The sequence below is a fragment of the Rousettus aegyptiacus genome, unplaced genomic scaffold (assembly GCF_014176215.1).
Source record: "Rousettus aegyptiacus isolate mRouAeg1 unplaced genomic scaffold, mRouAeg1.p scaffold_m13_p_11, whole genome shotgun sequence".
Taxonomy (NCBI): Eukaryota; Metazoa; Chordata; class Mammalia; order Chiroptera; family Pteropodidae; genus Rousettus; species Rousettus aegyptiacus.
In genome coordinates, this window is record NW_023416286.1 from 25,364,586 (window position 1) to 25,382,337 (window position 17,752).

The 17,752-nt window shown below is 34.9% G+C and overlaps 1 protein-coding gene across 1 annotated transcript; it reads left to right on the forward strand.

Moving 5' to 3' along the window:
- The first annotated feature begins 393 nt into the window (after nt 1-393).
- TRIML2 (tripartite motif family like 2) lies at nt 394-12,169 on the forward strand. Its single transcript, XM_036228311.1, has 8 exons — nt 394-478; nt 2,918-3,340; nt 3,619-3,714; nt 5,636-5,830; nt 6,949-7,089; nt 8,244-8,266; nt 8,435-8,538; nt 11,583-12,169. Exons 2-8 carry the CDS (start codon nt 3,032-3,034, stop codon nt 12,167-12,169), a joined length of 1,455 nt encoding a protein of 484 aa, XP_036084204.1. The 5' UTR covers nt 394-478; nt 2,918-3,031.
- Nucleotides 12,170-17,752: the final 5,583 nt, after the last annotated feature.

Below are 17,752 nucleotides of genomic sequence, written 5' to 3' on the forward strand. Positions count from 1 at the left end.
CAATAAGATTTTAGGGTAATGGCTTATAAAAGGATTTCCTCCTGTGAAATTGTTAATATGTATAAGATCCATTAGGAAAAAAAAAAAGCATTATTAAAGAACTACTATGTGGTAGGCACTATGTAAGACTTTGGAGATAAAACAACAAAATATTTGCCCATCCTAAGAGATTGACTGATGAGAGTCACTGCCATTCAGCATTTTCTAGGAGCTCATTAAAATGTTAATTAAAACTCCACCCTAGATCTGGGGGTGGAGCCCAGAACTCTGTTTAATAAACTCAGAAGATTCTTATGCTCACTTAAGTTTGATAACCACTGCGCTACATTTATTACATGGATATGATTTGAAACTTTGTAGCACTTCTACCTGATGATGAGAGGAGCAGCAGAGGTAGCAGCTGAACTGATAAAAGACCTTCAGTCTCCATTGTTCCTACTGTTTTCCCTAGGGGACATACTCAAGATTACAAAGAAAGGTGAGTTTTTCTCTGGAGATCATTTACTTAATCATGGTTTTCTTTAAATACCTAAACGTGGCTTGGTATTTATGGTAGCTTTAAACTATGTACACATGCAACACAACAGTATTAAAGAATAAGTAAGAAAAAAAAAACAAGGGTAAAGAAAAAATAGGAAAAATAAGATAAGGGTAGATATGAACTTAGTATATAAACAACCTATGAGAGAGAGAAACTATCTTCCAACATAACTTTCTCTTGCTTTCTGTAAAAATAGGAATCTGTATTCCCTGTTCTCTGATTTCTCCTCTGTACTGGTCTTATTTAAACTATATTTTAAAAAATATTTATCAAGCATCCAGTATGTCAGGTATAGATAGGATACTAAGAAACTTAGTTTCTTGCAGATGGAAAGTGACCAACAAGTAAATTTGTTCACAGATATATACAGCTAAATACAAAGAAAAGAAGATGATATAAATGGCAGGAAAGTATTTCGAATTGGATAATTATAGAAAGCCCTCTTCTGAGGAGTGACATTCAAACCGAGAACTGAAGGAAAGAAAAAAAGACACTAAAATGGCAAACACTTGAGAGAAAAGCATTGCCAGCTGAAGAAGCAGACAGGACACAGATGAATTTGTTATAATTGGAATCAACAATAGTTGGGGAAAACTATGGGGTGAGATTAGATGTAGAACTCCATTAACCATTTGGATTTTATCCTAAATGTAATACGAAGTTATTAGAAACCTGACTTTGGTTTTGAAATCATATTCTGGTTGTTGAGCTGAGAGGAGTTGGAGATAGGAATTGGGAAGGGTTGAATATAAACTAATGGAAATTATGAAAGAATGGCAGTTTAAACTATGCTTCTTAATAAATTTCAAAGTGAATTGGGGATAAGAAATATATTTTTTGAAATTCAGAACAATGTTTTAGATATGTTAATTTGCGGTGCTTATCAGGCATTTAATTGCAAATGAGTTGGAAGTTCTGTGTCTAGGTAGATTATTAAATTGGAGAGTGGTATTTAAGTTTTTGAAAATATGATTGATTCCCTAGGAAGACACAGCAGTGCTTGAATAAGGGACTAGAACTGACCCTTGAAGTACCCCAAAATTTAGATGTTCGAGAGGATGTGAAGCCATAAAACAGCGCTGAGAAACAGACCAGTAAATTATAAAGGGTGTCAGATATGTGATCTTGATACCAAAAAGAAAACAGTCCCAAAGCAGGATCCTTAGTCAATTATGTTAACTACTAAGAGCTCAAGTAAAATAAAACCAGCATTGATGGCTTAATTTATAAACTTGTTCATTTTGTGACCGATCGGTTTTTTGTTTTTTGTTTTTTATTTTTGTTTTGTTTTGTTTTGTTTTGTTTTCAGTTGAGTAGTCTAGGGCATATTCAGGGAAGAAAGATAGGAAAGCTACAAGAGAGTCAGAGGACCCAGGCAGCAAAAAAAAAAAAAAAAAAAAAGTAAAGTAAATTCAGAGCCAGATTATAAGTAGCAAGAAAATATTTTCAATTTGTTTAATAACCAAGGGATAATCTTGTCAATGTATATGTATCTCTCAAAATTAAGAAAAAAAGACCAAAACTGGTAGAAGAAAACAGGTAAAAGACTTAAACATTGTTCACAAAAATAAAAATAGCATCTTAAACATTTGAAAATAATCTTTATTCATAATGAAATTAATGCAAATTGGAAATATATAAAGATTTCATTTTTTACTAGCCAAGTGAACAAAAAGTTTGACACTTTTCTGAAGAATTATTGAGAAGGATGGTATAATTTTACAGTTCTGCAATTCCCTTTAATTTCTGTTTTTTCAGAAGATGGCTGTTTTCTTGTATCTGCTACAGTATTCCATCTATAGAAATGTTATTTTAAATAAAATACATGAAGGAAATCTATCTTCACACAAATATACAGTTGGAAAAGTAGAGAGCATTCTAAAATCTTTTTTAGATAATTGTTTTTTCATTCTGAAATCATAGCAGTGAGCATTTTGTCCTTCATTACATTAAAATTCATTGGTCTGTCTTATATTTAGAATCTACTTTACCCTTGCATAATTCTATAACATTTTGCCTTGATGTGCTGAGCAGTAAATTCTTAAATTTGAACCCGAGTACTGCTCTCATTTAAGGAGGCACTCAAAGAGGCCCTTCCATTTTGGTTCCTGCAAGCCCTGGGTGAGTGAGTGGTTCCTTAAATTTGAATACTGAATACCTAACACCAGACTTTGCCTCGCCCTAGTCCCAGAAGTTCCTCCAATTGCTTATTATACAGCACTGTGGCCTTGACTGAGCACCTTTTCTTTTCTTCCCGCTCTGCTTTTTTTTCTTAATGACTTACTGGGAAATAGTGTGCTATGTTCTCACCTGTAACAAATTTTTAGCCAATTGCTAAAATTTTTCAGAAACTTAAGAAAGCCCTTCTAATCCTAGAACACGGGTATGACGCCTTAGGAATCCTTCCGCAAGCACAGGACTACCAAAGAGAAGATGTGCTAGATTTGAGGAGTCCAGGATGCGATGACCTGCTCTGATGCTTGACTGTGGATGCTGAGATTGGCAAGTGTGTCTGCCCCAGAACACCTACACTCTTTTCCTGTTCGGAGTGCAGGAAAAAGTATTCCACATCAGAAACTGCCTAATCTTCAACTACGAGTATCTGCCGGTATGTCCAGAAGGCTCAGCTTCAAGTTACAGCAAAAAATTCTAGAAGATGCCTACTGTGAGAAACACTTGGAACCACACCTGCTGTTCTGTGATGATGACCAAATCACACTTTGTGACAAGTGCCTCCAGTCCCAGGAGCATAAGAATCACATGGTATATGGAGTACAAGAGGCCGCTGAGAATTACAGGGTAAGTTTCATCCAGATTCCAGAGCACTCTAGCAGCCTCCTCCTCTTATTTATTAACTTATTTATTTAGAGGACAGATACTTTGATCCTCTAAGACCACTCCCTAGTTGATGTTTGTCAAAATACTAGACCGTATTTAGTTAACCATATTTAGAACTCCCAACTTCAAGGCTAAGAAAACATAGTCTGGGCTTTGGCCTTTCAGTTGTCTAAGTTTGTGAATTTAACTGCTCTAAAGCAATTACTTTACCTGGAATTCTGTGACCTGTTTTTCTGCAGAAGTTATTTCAAGAGCTATTGAACACATTGACAGAGAAACTTGAAGTAGCTAAAAACCTACTAGCTGATGAGAAAGAAAGAATGGTGATGGTTCAGGTCAGTGCTTATCTTGCTTCTTGGGGAAATTACCTGTAATATTGGATACCAAATAATATAAACAAATCAAAATACAAGTGACAACACAGGAAAATAGATTTGAAATCTATAGGCAAGAGAAGTGTTAATTTTTTAACATATAAAAAGTGCTTGGAATTCAATAAGCAAAAGACTAAAAACTTAATAAAAAAATGATCAAAGAAATGAGAGTTTACAGAAAAAAAAATGCAGCTATCTTTTGAACATATAGGAAGATCCTGAACTTTGCTCATGTTGAAAGAAATGCAAATTAACTGTATTAAATTTGTTAGTGAGATGACATTCACAACTCTTATTGACAGAGATAAAAAAAAAAGATTAATAGCACAGTTTATAACATTGTACCTATGCTATAGAAGAACGAACATCTCACGTATTTTTGGTGGCCATTTCAAGGGAAGTTTGAGAATTACAATCCAAGTTGAGGGCTCACCATCTATTATGCACGTTTCACTTCTGATTTCATGCCCTCTCAGGTATTTAACTTTATTTAGTTCTCTGGACACCAGATTTGGCATTTTCCCCTCTTCGATTTTTAAAGAAAATAAATGTCCAGTTGAAAATGATAGGGGAGCATAATTACCTGGCTATATAAGAATATTTCAGCTGATCCCCATTTTTTAGCCCCAACTACCATATATTCAACAGATATTGGGGTCCCACTGTTTGCCACGAATTATGCTAGGTGCCGGGGGTTCAGCAGTGGGAAAAAAATTCTACCATTGTGCAACTAAGATTTTACTAGATGTAAACAAAACAACCAAATATATGTTACATGTTAAATGCTGTACTATGCTGTACTTTTTTTTTTTTTTTTTTTTTGGAAAAGCAAAAGCTATGGCGTTCACTTTTAAACAAAGCAATCAGTATCTACTCATTCAGAAGTGGCATTTGAGAAAACTCTAGGAAGTGAGGAACTGAGCCATGTTGTCTTGAGAAGAAGGTTCTAGGCAGAGTGAAAAGCAAGTACAAAGGCTCTAGATTGGTGTTTACATGGTTGTGGTTGTGTGAAAGAAATGGAGATTAGAAGATGATGAGATTAGAAGATAAAGAGCCAAACCTTGCAGGGTAGTTGACCTTAAAGGAAATAAGAAAACCAGTGGAAAGTTTTAAACAGGAATGATGTGCTCTCACTTCCATTTTCATAGAAACACTCACTGATGAAGTGAGAATAGACTGTAGGAGGGTGAGAGCGGAGGTGGAGACTTGAAAGGGGCTGTTGGAATAATCAGGGACAGGTGGGGTAGTGGTAGAAGAGATAATGCTCAGTTTCTTGATAAATCTTGATTCCACTAAGTCTCATGAGATTAAATATCATCAATACGCTGACTACTCCCAATGTACATCTCCAGCCCCGCCTTCCAAATAATAGGGTTTTGTGTCCACCTTCCTACTAGGTATCTCTCCTTGGATGGTTAATTGATTAATCCAAAATCATCATATACAAAACTCAGCTTCACATTCCCACCTCTGGAATCTCTCTTTCATAGTTTCCCTATCAGTGTTTTGTCAGCTCCATTTTTCTAACTGCTTAAGTCTAAGAACCTTGGAATAAATAGCCCATTGACCCCTCTTTTCTCACACTCCCTATTCAGAGCATCAGCAAACAGTTGGCTCTGATTTTCAGTTTTTCTGGTTTCCTTCTCTTCAGTTACTGAAACTGTAGATTCCTCAGTTCTCTAAGTCAATTAACATTCCTTCATCTGCATTTTATGTTCAAGGTTTGTGTTAATATCCTGGTGGATATTGACTATGAAATTTCTTTTATCCTCATACTTTATATTTCCTTGCCCTTATATTGAAGTTGGAAATGGAAAGAGACATTTCTGATCAATCCGTGGTGTTCTACCTGAAGTTCATTATATCTATATGTATTATAAAGGGAGAAGAGCAGAATTTTAAAGAGATGATTGAGTCTGAATATAAAATGATGTTCTGGTTGATGACTGAAGAGAATGAGATGAACTTCCAGAGCCTACAACCAGAACTTTTCAACCAGAACTTGAGAAAAGCTAGTCAGAGGCAAATGATGGAATTTTCTGCAGAACTAGAGGAAAAATCCAAGGAAATGATACAGGTGACTTGTTGAAAATGGCATCCTTACAATATTTGTGAAATAAAAGAAAGAAGAGATGAATGTGTCAGTTCCAGAATAAGACATCCAGTGACAGTCACATATGTATTAAAAGAATTTGCATCTTCATCCAGCAATTCTACTTCTGAGAATTTGTTGCAAATATATTTACATGCATATAAAAAGCATGTGGATAAGAGAATGCTGTAAAATTATTTTAGTTTGGAGTCTGTCTTAGAGGTAGTCTTTGAAGTTGGATTTATGATGTTTCTGTCTGGGGTCTGCTTTTTATTAGTTTGTATATGGCCCTCGATTTGTTACTTAACCTATGACTTGGTTTCCTTAGCTGCAAAATGGGAATAATAGTGGCCCCTGGTTCATAATAGTGTTGTGATGGTTGAATGTGATAGTCTACATAAAGCACTTTAGTGTTTGGACATATTGGATCCTGGATAAGTATTAGGTATTATTACTACTATAAGATTTATTGATAGCAAGAGATTAGATACAACCTATATCCATCAATATAGGACTTATGAAATAAACCATTATGTACATAAAATGAAACCTTCATTTAGAAAAGATCACATGGCTCTATGTGTATGGATAAGGAACACTCTCCAAGAGCATATTATTCATTAAGGAAAAAGCAAGAAAGCAGATCAGCAATACACGTAATAAACCATTATTTGTGTTCTTTAAGAAAAAATAACGAACACATACTCATGTGCCTAGGTGGAACATATTTGCAAAGATAGAAACTGTTAGCAGTGGCTTAATTAATTATTTAATATTTATTGGTATTTATTTTCTAATTCAAATCTATAACAAAGGACATAAACTTTCTGAACAAAACTGCACAGTAAAAAATGATTTGTTTTAGGTCCAGGTTGTTATCTGAATAAGTGGACAGCATGCATATCACCAATGTTGACATAAATATATTGTTGTCAAAGAATAAAGGTTATGTTGAGGTGTCCTGCTTGACACAGAAGGATATCCTGGCCTTATCTAGTTATGTCTATTTCCAAGATGGCAAAGCAGGTTTTTAAAAAAGTGGTCAAATAGCAAATAAGAGAAATTACCTGTTGTTAAATAGTAATGAGGAGTTGCTTCTGCAGAGACTAAACAGTCTGGGGAGAGAGAACATGAATAAACTGAAGGAGAGTGAAGTCAGGCTCTCTGAACAGATCTGCAGCCTCCAAAAGATCACTGCAGAACTACAGAAGAAGTGTGGGGAATCCACTTTAGCGTTGCTCCAGGTAAGGTTCTAGAAAGAATCTTCTTTGTAGTGTTTGAGATGTGAGAAGTGGATCATGCTCATTGGCGGTCAGTTCCAGAACACAATATCCAATGGTACTCAATCATTAGTGAAGGCAATATAGCTATTTTATAATCACCAAAAGTATTATGAATCATCATGAAATCATAGTACAGAGCTACTTCATGATATGAATTCTTACCTTAAAATTATTAATAGTAAGTTCGAGTTGAGATGTCCTTGAATACATAAATAATTGGTTAGTCAAATCTTGATACAGCTATGTAACAGAATATTCTGCAACCGTACAAAAAGATGAAGATGCTCCAGGCATTAAGATTATCTTTAAGATATTTTCTTAAGTAAAAAAAAAAAAAAAAAGATGCAGAACTACCTACTTTGTGTTTGGTTTTAGAGAATATAGACATGCTCATTGACATTCAGACTGCCTCTGGAAATATAAACACGTTTTAATCGGTGATAACATTGGGAAATAAAGGTGATATTTATTTGTATAGTATTGCATATTTTTAATTTTGTATGGTAACATGCATTACCTTTTCGACAAATATCTTTTTAAGACTCTCCATTTCCCTCTGCCAGGAACATATTACCAATTTGAGTGTTCTTATTTGAGAAGCCCCTACACATAAACCCTTAGATTCTGTTCTGGAGCCAAACCCAGTTCTAGATGGTGGAAAGAGGGGTGACCAAATTATGCTTTATTTCTGATCTGCCTGGCTCCAACCACTCTCCCCAGACTAGCAGGTCCCTTCACATGTCTTAACTATTGCCACTTCTGCCATAGAAAGCAAACAGATGGACTGAATTGGAATCAAGAATGTTCTGAATAAGATGGCTGAAGTGAGGTGTAGAAAATATTTCCCTTGGGAATATAACAATGACTTCAAGCATTTTATCAACTTTTCCTATTCCATGTTAAAATTTGGTATCTGAGAATTAGCATCATGAATCTGAAGAAATTAACATAGAAAACAAGTTTTATTATTTGAAGATATTTTCACAAAAGGCTTGTGAGTATTGGTTGATCTTAACTCTGAAATTTCATTTGTCCTCATACTTTGAATTTCTTTGATAACCATTAGTAACTGTCTTGTCTGTCTGTCTGTCTGTTTGTTTGTTTTTTCCCCATAGAACGCAAGATATTGTCTGGACCGGTAAGTTTTCATTTTAGAAACATTTGGGTCAGAATCAGGGTCTGATGTGTGAGCAGTAAAGTGAATAAGATGTTGGGAAAGGGATAGGGAGGTCGTGTAATGAGATCATCCTCTGAGTCAAGGGGCTTGGGGTCTGCCCACATAACTGAGATTGTCTTTTCTTTAAAGGAGTGGTGGTTCAGTACTGCTTCAGTGTCTAGAGCCCGCCCAAATCACAGACTTGAGTTTATGCCAAATACCAGGGATGAACAAAATGCTTAAAGTGCTCCAAAGTAAGTTGACACACATCTGTGATTACATCCTACTATAAATAAAAAGTAAATTCCAGATAGCTTAAGGATATAAAAGATTGGAGAGTTTAATATGCTCACACACATAAGATAACAAGATAATAGTTGTATGATCTCATGTTGAAAGGCTGTCTTATGCAAATCGTTTACAATTTTCTCAACCCTGAAACATAATTATGGCAAATCCCACTATTTAAAAATTTTAAAGTTGTACGAAAAAAGTCAATATATGTAGTGAAGCATTTATATCTCCTACCCCCATGATTTTGCCTTTTCCAGAATCCCCTGTCAATGGAGTCACAGAGTAAGTGGCATTTTGAGTCTAGTTTCTTTCATTTAGTATAATGCATTTGAGGCACATTGTAGTTCATTGCATGCATCAGTAGTTCCTTTTTGTTGTGTGGTATTCCATTGTATGAACTTACCACAATTTTTTTTTTTAATTTTCTTGTAATTTCATGACATGAGTTGTTTTCAACTTTATGCTATAAATATTTGCTTATAGATTTTTGTGTGGCCGTGACTTTGTTTCTCCTGGTTGAATGTCTATGCCATTTTGCATTCTCACCAGTAATACATGAAAGATTCAGTTGCTCTACATCCTTGCCAGCATTTAGTGTTGTCATTTTTTTAAAACTATGTCGGAGCAAATCGCTTTGATTTTTAATTTGTATTTCTGAAATGACTAATGAGACGGAGTATATTTTCATGTGTTTACTTACACTTTACTGTTGCTCTTCTTTGAAATATACCTATGAATATTTTCCCCATTTAAAAAATTATTTTCTCATTGAATTTTGTGATTTTTTAAAATATATTCTAATTACCAGTCCTTTATCAGATATGTGTTTTGCAAATATTCTCTTTGCCTGTGATTTATATTTTTATTTATCTAATAATGTTTTTTAAAAAGTAGAAGTTTTAAATTTTGAAGTTCAATTTATCAATTTTTTTCTTTTATGATCTGTGCTTTTGCATACTAAGAAATCATTTCCTGCCCTAACAAAAAAATTCTATATTTTTCTCACCTTTCTGTACTGGCTCAGAACTCCAATACAACACTGAATAGAAGTGGTGAGAAACATTTGCCTTGTTCTTGATCTTAGAAAGAAAGAAAACATTCAGTATTTCAGTTTTAAGTTTGATATTAGCTATGTTTTTCATATTTGCCTTACCCCAAGTTGAAGAAGTTACTCTTTATTTCTGACTTGATAAAACCTTTCATCGCGAATTAATGTTGAGCTAATTAGATTTATTTTCTGTATCAATTAAAATGTGTTTTTTCTTTATGTATAAATATGGTGAATTTTATTACTTTCATATGTTGAACCAGCCTTACATTCCCAGGATAAATTCTTGGTAGTGATATTACTTATATATTGCTGAATTCAATGTACTAATATTTTTAAAGGATTTTCGTATTTATATTATTGAGGCATATTGACCTGGAGTTTTCTTTTCTTGTAATCATTCATTAACAACTTAGATAATTCATTTTATTTTCATTTCTACATAATCTTTTAGTATATGTGAGCCTAAACAAACACAATTTTTGCATAATCTTTTTGTTTTTTTGTCAAGTCTAGTTAGCCTTACTTTTCAGTTTCCTATGTCCTGTACTTTTTTTTAAGCTTTTTACCTCAAATATAGAAAAAAATTATTTTAGAGTCTGTGCCTGGTAGTTCTAATATTTGTGTCTTTTAGATTTATTTCTGCCATTCTAACTCAATAGTGCTCTCCTTCTTTGTGTGTGTTTAATGATTTTTAAATAGATAAGCATAACTTTTTTCCTTAGATATTAATTTTAGAAATTCTTCGAGGCCAAGAATGAAGGTGTGCATTCATCTTGGAAGAACTTACATTTGTTTCTGTCAGTCTTCTGGAAATACTAAGTGCCTGGGGCCACTTGAAACCTAAAATTCAAGGCATATGGCTTTTAAGACCACCCTAATAATGACATGAATTGGGCTTCAAGTCCAGAGGTTTATGTTCATTTGGCAATAAAACTTGGCGCTGGATTAGATGCTAAAGAAAGTAAGAAATAAAGAACTACTCCAGGTTTATGGCTTGATCAACTCAAGCATTAAGTGTGCTATTAACTGAAAAGTAGAAAGTGAAAAGAAATACATTTGGGGGTTAAAGTTTGGATGCAGAATGTTCGAAATGCCCCAGTTACGTCTACTGGTATTTGGCAGCTTGTTTATGGAGTAAGTCACGAACGTATAAGAGATATTTAGAACTGAGGCTAAGTGAAGTTATATAGAGGGAAAGAATACAACAAGTAAAAAGGAAGACTCTAGACCAAGCCATGAGAAATCACAGGATTTAGCAGTTAAAAAGAGAGAGAAGGAAAGTTAGAGATGTAAAGACAAGTATCACTTTCATTCAGATATAAGAAATGCCATTGAGCTTTCTTGTTCTCAGCTTGATTTTTCTGGAGGATTCTCACAGATTTTCTACCCTCTGCTAATATGTTTTCTTTTGTTTTACTCAATATCTAGTGTCTGAGGAAGCAATTTTTAGGCATCTGTGTCATACTCTGGTAATATTTAGAATGAGAAGAGTAATTCAGTCACAGAAAAGAACCATGAATGAACTACTTTATTAGGAGACTCCAATGCTTCTGGCTATTCCAGGCTTGGAGAAGATCTTTTAGAGGACTTGACTTAGGTCTCAGGTGATACTGGCTGACTGGATACTAGGTCATTTTTATAGCTTAGTAAATTCCTTTCTGGTTTGCAAGTACTTCTATACCTTGTGGTAGTCTGTTATCATTTGTTTTCTTCTTCCTCCTCAATTACATTGCATCTCCTTCCATCATCTTAATGACGTCCTTCCTCTATGATGTCCATATCTTGAAACAAAGTTTAGAGGTTCGGTTTCCACGACTCTCCTAGATTTCCTCCCATATCTGTGCCTGAGACTTGTGCCCACTCATTGGGAAGCCCCTGCATGTTAGAAAGCATCAGTCTCTGCCACTGGCTTTGATGAACCCCTTGGTTAACTAAATTTCTCTTTCTCTGCAGGAACTATAACTTTGGATCCTAAAACAGCTCATCCCTATCTTGTCTTATCTGAAGATCTGAGAAGTATAAGACTCAGAAATGTCCAGCAGGATGTACCTGGCAACCCAGGGAGATTTGACTTCAGTGCCACTGTGTTGGGTGTGGAGAGCTTCACCTCAGGAAGGCACTACTGGGAGGTAGATGTGCAAAAGGCAACAGAATGGCAATTGGGTGTATATGAAGACTCTGCTGGCAGAAAGGGTGACACACTCAAAGCTTCCAGAAATAAAGTCTTACTCACAGGCTCCATGATGGGAACCGATTATACCTTCTGGGTCTTCCCCCCTTTAAAAAGGGTCTCTTTAGGAGAACAGATGCACAAAGTTGGAGTTTTTCTAGACTGTAAGTATCAGCGGATATCATTCTATGATGTGACAAAGAGTCTCCTCATTTATAATTTCTCTCATCTTGCCTTTCAAGGAGCTCTCAGGCCTATATTTTCTCTTTGTATCCCAAGTGGAGGCACAGATTCAAATTCTCTCAGCATCTGCCTCCCTGATATTTGTTCTTGCAATGTTATTGTTAGCCCTCAGTCTCCCTTGGTGTGACATCTAAAATGACAAGATGCCAGAGGATTAAAAGTATGACTTTGTAAAATAATTTATATTAAGTAATCCAATAAAAGATTTCTAGCACTCGAGTTGCAACCCAGTTCAATACCCCCAGAACCTTTGCATTTATGTGGCTTTTCATACCTAGTTACTGGAAGAGGCGGCTACCTTTAAGCTGAGTTTTAACTGAAGGACCCCATAGTAATCAGAACAACAAGTGCATATTCAGCATAAGCTTGAAGAATAAGTCTAGGATCCTTAGGACTAGGTTAAAGATTCTAGAGATATTTTTGAAAACAAAATTAGGCATAATTAGGACTTTAGATTTGAGCTATTATCATAGCTACATGTGTAATGGTGATACTCTATTACTGATTCTATTACTCACATCTAGGCATCCTGTTAGTGACAGTGTCAAGATCTCATAACATTTAACATTTCGAGTAGAGAATGACTTAATTTCTCTACATATTTTATCTAGGAATGGAGGAGGTATTGCCAAAAAAATGCTAATATTTCAAAATTATTTTTTGAATATTCTACATTTTTACAAGAATATTAGTTTTTTCTTAAAAGAAGCCCAATAGTTCAATGCTATGAAATATTTAGGTAATATTATCTTATAGTTGTTCTCATCTCTCTCTCCATCAATTTATTGAAAAATATTTATTTCTACAACCTCAATCAGGAGTGGTCATACAATGCTGAGAAGAAGATGGCAACATGTTTATAGAGGGAATTTTATGTGAAAGGCTTATCATACTTTACATCCCTTAATATTTTTAATAACCTGTAAGTATGTATTAATTTTATTACTCAAATCTAGAAACTGAAGCTCAGAGGGAATTTAACTTTCCTAAAGTCACATAGCTTTTAAGTGTCCAGTAAGTAACAAGGATAAAGAATTACATCTGGATCATCATATCAGAAAGCAAGCTCTGTCTTCAATCCTGTTGCATGGAAACCTATTGAATCTGCCTGACTATGGGATAGTGGTCCAATTTTATTCAAATTATCTAAAAATGCAAGCCAATTTCTACAGGAAGTAGAGGAAGCATATAATTTCTACTTCTCTAGGTATACTCTGTGTATTATGGAGTCTTCGTTCTTCAAGATGGACAAAGTGAAGGGAAACAAAAGGCAAATATGAGGAAATTGCTTCTGTTGAGGCATGGAAGAGTATAGAATCTTATTGTGTTTTGGGGACAGATTTTTAATTGCCCATTTGGGATTCTCAAATTATTTTTTTAAAACATGTGAATAATTTGTGTATTTGTTTTCTAAGGCATAAGCTTAGAAAAAAAGTCTTTGTACATCTTCACACCCAACCACAAGAAGACATGGGGTGGGGTGGGGGTGGGGGCGGGGAATAGCCCTTATCTGAGAAGTGGGGTTATGTAAGATGAGTTGGAAGTAAAATAGCTATTTGAAGCACTAAGATTAAAAACTCAGAGTTTTAGGTCTCAAACTCCTTCCCAATTTCCTGAGGAAAAAGATAGTAATTTATTATGTAGAAAAATGTGAGAATGTAATAATAATTATCTATACGATTCTAACTTTTCAATGCCATCTTACATCAAATATCTCCTGCCTCTGCAATTTGACTATTAAGAACTATTTTCCCAAACTAAGAAATCAAAAGAGAATGCAGCACATTCTTTGAATGTCACTCTGGGACATTGTCTAACACACAAAGATTATTTTAATTTTCTAAGAAATTATACCTGCATTTGACTTTGGTACTTACCATCTAATGAGAACCCACACACTGTGAAGTTACATGTTAAGAATTATCTAGTAGAAAAAAAAAATTCCCAGAAGCTTTGGTTTTAGTTCCCTGTATGGTCTTAACCACTTTTGTATCTAATCTAAGCAATCTTAACATTCTTTTATATTCCTTATGATCTGTATAAATGGCTTTTCATTCCTCTTGGAACCAACTTACTCTCACACTGGTTCCCTCACTAATTACTGAGTTGAACATGAGTTGACACATGTCCATCTATATTTGTAGAGAATCATGTTAAGCCTTTGAAAATAATACTTTAACGCAGCCTGAATAATGACCTTCCGCATAAAGATATCTAATGTACCCTTCTAGTCACACAGACTTTACACATGTAGTTCCCTGTACTTCAGGCAACACTTGCCCCCCCCCTCTCTCTCCTTTTTTTTTTTTTTTTTTTTTTTTTTTTTTTTTGGCCAATTCTGGTTCATTCTTTAGATCTCAGCTTAACTGTTCCTTGGCCTTAACAGTGAATCCTGGGACAACATTGTACCAGCTATAGCTTCTTATTATGCGAAGCACAGTTACAATTTTATATTTGAGTGATTATTTGATTGCTTTTCCCACTAAACTGTAAGTTCTATGAGTAAGGACTGTGCCTATTTTTATTCTTTTATCTTCTAGTGTTAAATAGTCCCAAGCACATGGTTTCTGTCAATATGTATTCATTAAGAATTTGAGGGAAAAGTCATGTGGTAAATTATAGGACTGGGTGGGTGATGGTAGAGTGTCCAAGTCTTGAGGGATATACTTGTGTCAAAACTAAAAAGTGAGTAAAGAATATTCAGGTGAAATGGTGATTTGGTTTGCTAAGTCCACCATAATGAAGTACCACAAACTGGGTGGCTTAAGCAATAGAAATGTATTGTCATATTCTTCTGGAAGCTAGAAATCTAAAATCAAGGTATTAGCAGGGATTGTTCCGTCTGAAGACTGTTGCATGTTGCTCTTCTAACTTCTGGTGTTTTGTTGGCAATCTTTGGTGTTCTCTGGCTTATTGCTATACTATTCCTTTCTCTATCTTCACCTTTATTTGGAATTCTCCCTGTGGCTCTGTTTCTTCATGTAGCTTTTTTTCTTCTTCTTTTTTAAATAAGGGCCCCAGTCATTTTGGATTAGTGGCCTACCCTTCAGTATGGCATCATTTTAACTTAATAATGACCCTATTTCCACATACAGTAACAGTCTGAGGTTCTGGAAATTAAAACTTTGGCGAAACTTTGTAGTTATTTTAGTGTTGGTGGTAGTGGGGACAATGACAATTCAACCCACAGCAGATGAGTTGGTGTGGAAATTGTTTTCCATATTATAGTGGCAGGTTTGCAAATTCTATCTATTCAAAAATCGCCTGAGGCGATTTTTTAAAATCCCAATATTCAAGCCATTCTACCACACAGATGCTACTTACATCAAAATCTTAGGTTGGAATTCAGGCATCGTTTTCCCAAAGCTTCCTGGGTGATTGCAATAAGCAGCCAAGATTAAGAAGAAAATTAGTAGAGACAAGAAACAAAACAGCAGTTGATTTAGTCAGGTACTGCAGCCTTTTCTGTGGCTTGAGAGTTTAAGTCTCAAGATATAAAGACTGGAAAGGTGGACTGTTCATTTGAAGATTAGGGTGAGTTTTTCATGCCACCTCACTACAAGCATGTGTGGTTCATATGACTGAGACTGTTTTAGGAAGATGGCTGGTGGGGTAAGGTCTAATTGGAAGTTTCATAGTCTTGCATATCTGGGCTAAGTATGACTTAGGAAATCTTGGGCCATCAGAGGAACCTCCAGTGATTTGAAACATTTAGGATTATTCCACCACACTGGAGAGAGATATCTCAACCTTTAAAAATACTGCATGTGATAATCCCACCCCCACCCCCACCCAGGGCCCATTTAAATAAAGAATCCAGTTTCATTGTATAGTTATAATTTGGAAATAGTGCTCTACAAATATGTAGAAAGTCAAGCTGCGAGATTCTTTATAGCTAAGCTGATACATTTCTGGGTTAAGAATTAAGGGAAAGGCTCACAGCTCATATTAACCAGACCTACTCATACTTATAGATGAGAATCAGAGCATTCTGCCTGAAATAATCTATCTGGGGTGAAAAGAATGAAAGGTAAGCAACCTCCAAGCAGTTAATTTCCTTGACCTTGTATAAGGCAAGAAAAGAATAATGGGGAGATAAAGAATTTATGAGGAATGAGGAAGTGATTTGAAGCTTTAATTTCTTGGAATCCCTGATTAGATAAACACAAATGTGATAAACACCATCACTACTACATTTACATTAAAAAGCACATATTTAGGGAATGGGAAAGGATTCAGAAGGTTGCATTATAGTCCTGTCTTGACAGTTTGGAAAACATGCAAGAGAATTACCCTGAAGAGAACCAATATGAGTTTGGAAATTTACCCCATGTGAGAATTCTCTGCAGCAATAGATGAATGTGGTAGAATGACAAAAAGGCTGTTAAAATTAAATATTTAATTAAAGTTGTACATATGTTGTCTGCAAGGTAAGATTCCAAATGCTTTATATATATTTACCTCGTTATCGAATTCTTTTAACTCTTAAGAGGTATATGCTTTTTATTTTACCAAGACAAAATATGCTACAATTCACCATATAGTGATACAAAGTCTTGAAAAACAGGCTTTTTCTTCTCTCCACCCACATGGATTGTATCTCCCTAAAGGTATTCAGGCAGATAACTGAGGTTAACTGGAGGGAAAAGTGGGGGAAGTCGAGGCCTGGTACAGATGTGAAAGTAAAATTCATATTTTTCAAAAGCAGTTGACGGAGACTTAATGTAAAATTATTTTCATGAAATCTATTTATATATTTGTATAATAAAATGTTTAGTTAAAAAATAATTTAAAACTTCACGTGAACATTTTTTTCTAAGTGAATATTTTAAGAAGCTTTGTGTTCACCTTCACGAACACTCTAATCAGCCAAAGATTACCCTGTAATTGTGTTTCTTGTTTCAGACAGAAGTACTATGTGGTCATTCCAGATACTTAGAGATAACCAGTGGATTTTCTAGTTGAAAAAGAAGTGAGTCTGAGAGTCTAAGTTTACTCGTTGCAGTCTCCTTAACTCTTTCATTATTTGGCTTGTAAATTTTCTGAAGCTAAAAGCTATCAATATTGAGAGTAACAACTTTAAAAACTAGTGAATGTTAAGTTAGTCCAGAGACCATAAATGTGAATATCCTCTGATAGTAGCCTATCCTTTTATTCATTGTGAGGTTAGATTGCTTTTCCCGGAGGGCAAGGCAGAGATACTAGTTTCCTGGGTCTATAGTAATTTGAGGAACTAGAGGAGGTCTGAGACAGTATTTCACCTCTTTAAGACCAAAGCCTCTTTTAAAAAATTTATGAAAAAGATGTGAATATCCATCAAGAATGTCTTCTCCATTCCCAATCAGAGCCAACAACTTTTCTAAATGTTCCAATCTCTTAGACATTCTATGTTTTATATAAGCTTCCTGGATTCATGTTTCAATTTACTTTAGAATCACCATTAACACCTCTAGTTTACTCTATTCTATATTCATTTCATTAGCACGTACCTTTAGCTCTACCTTCAACATACAACTCAATCCAAACTTTATTTTTATTTTTACTGTCTTCCCTCTTATGACACTAGTCCAAAGCACTGTCTTTCATTTAGACTACTGTGGTAGCCTTCTCACTGGTGCTTCTACTCATCACTCTCAGTCTACTTTCCACAAAGAAAAGCCTTCTTTGGACATTCTATATGATCCTCACTTTCATTCCTTTAATGCTTACC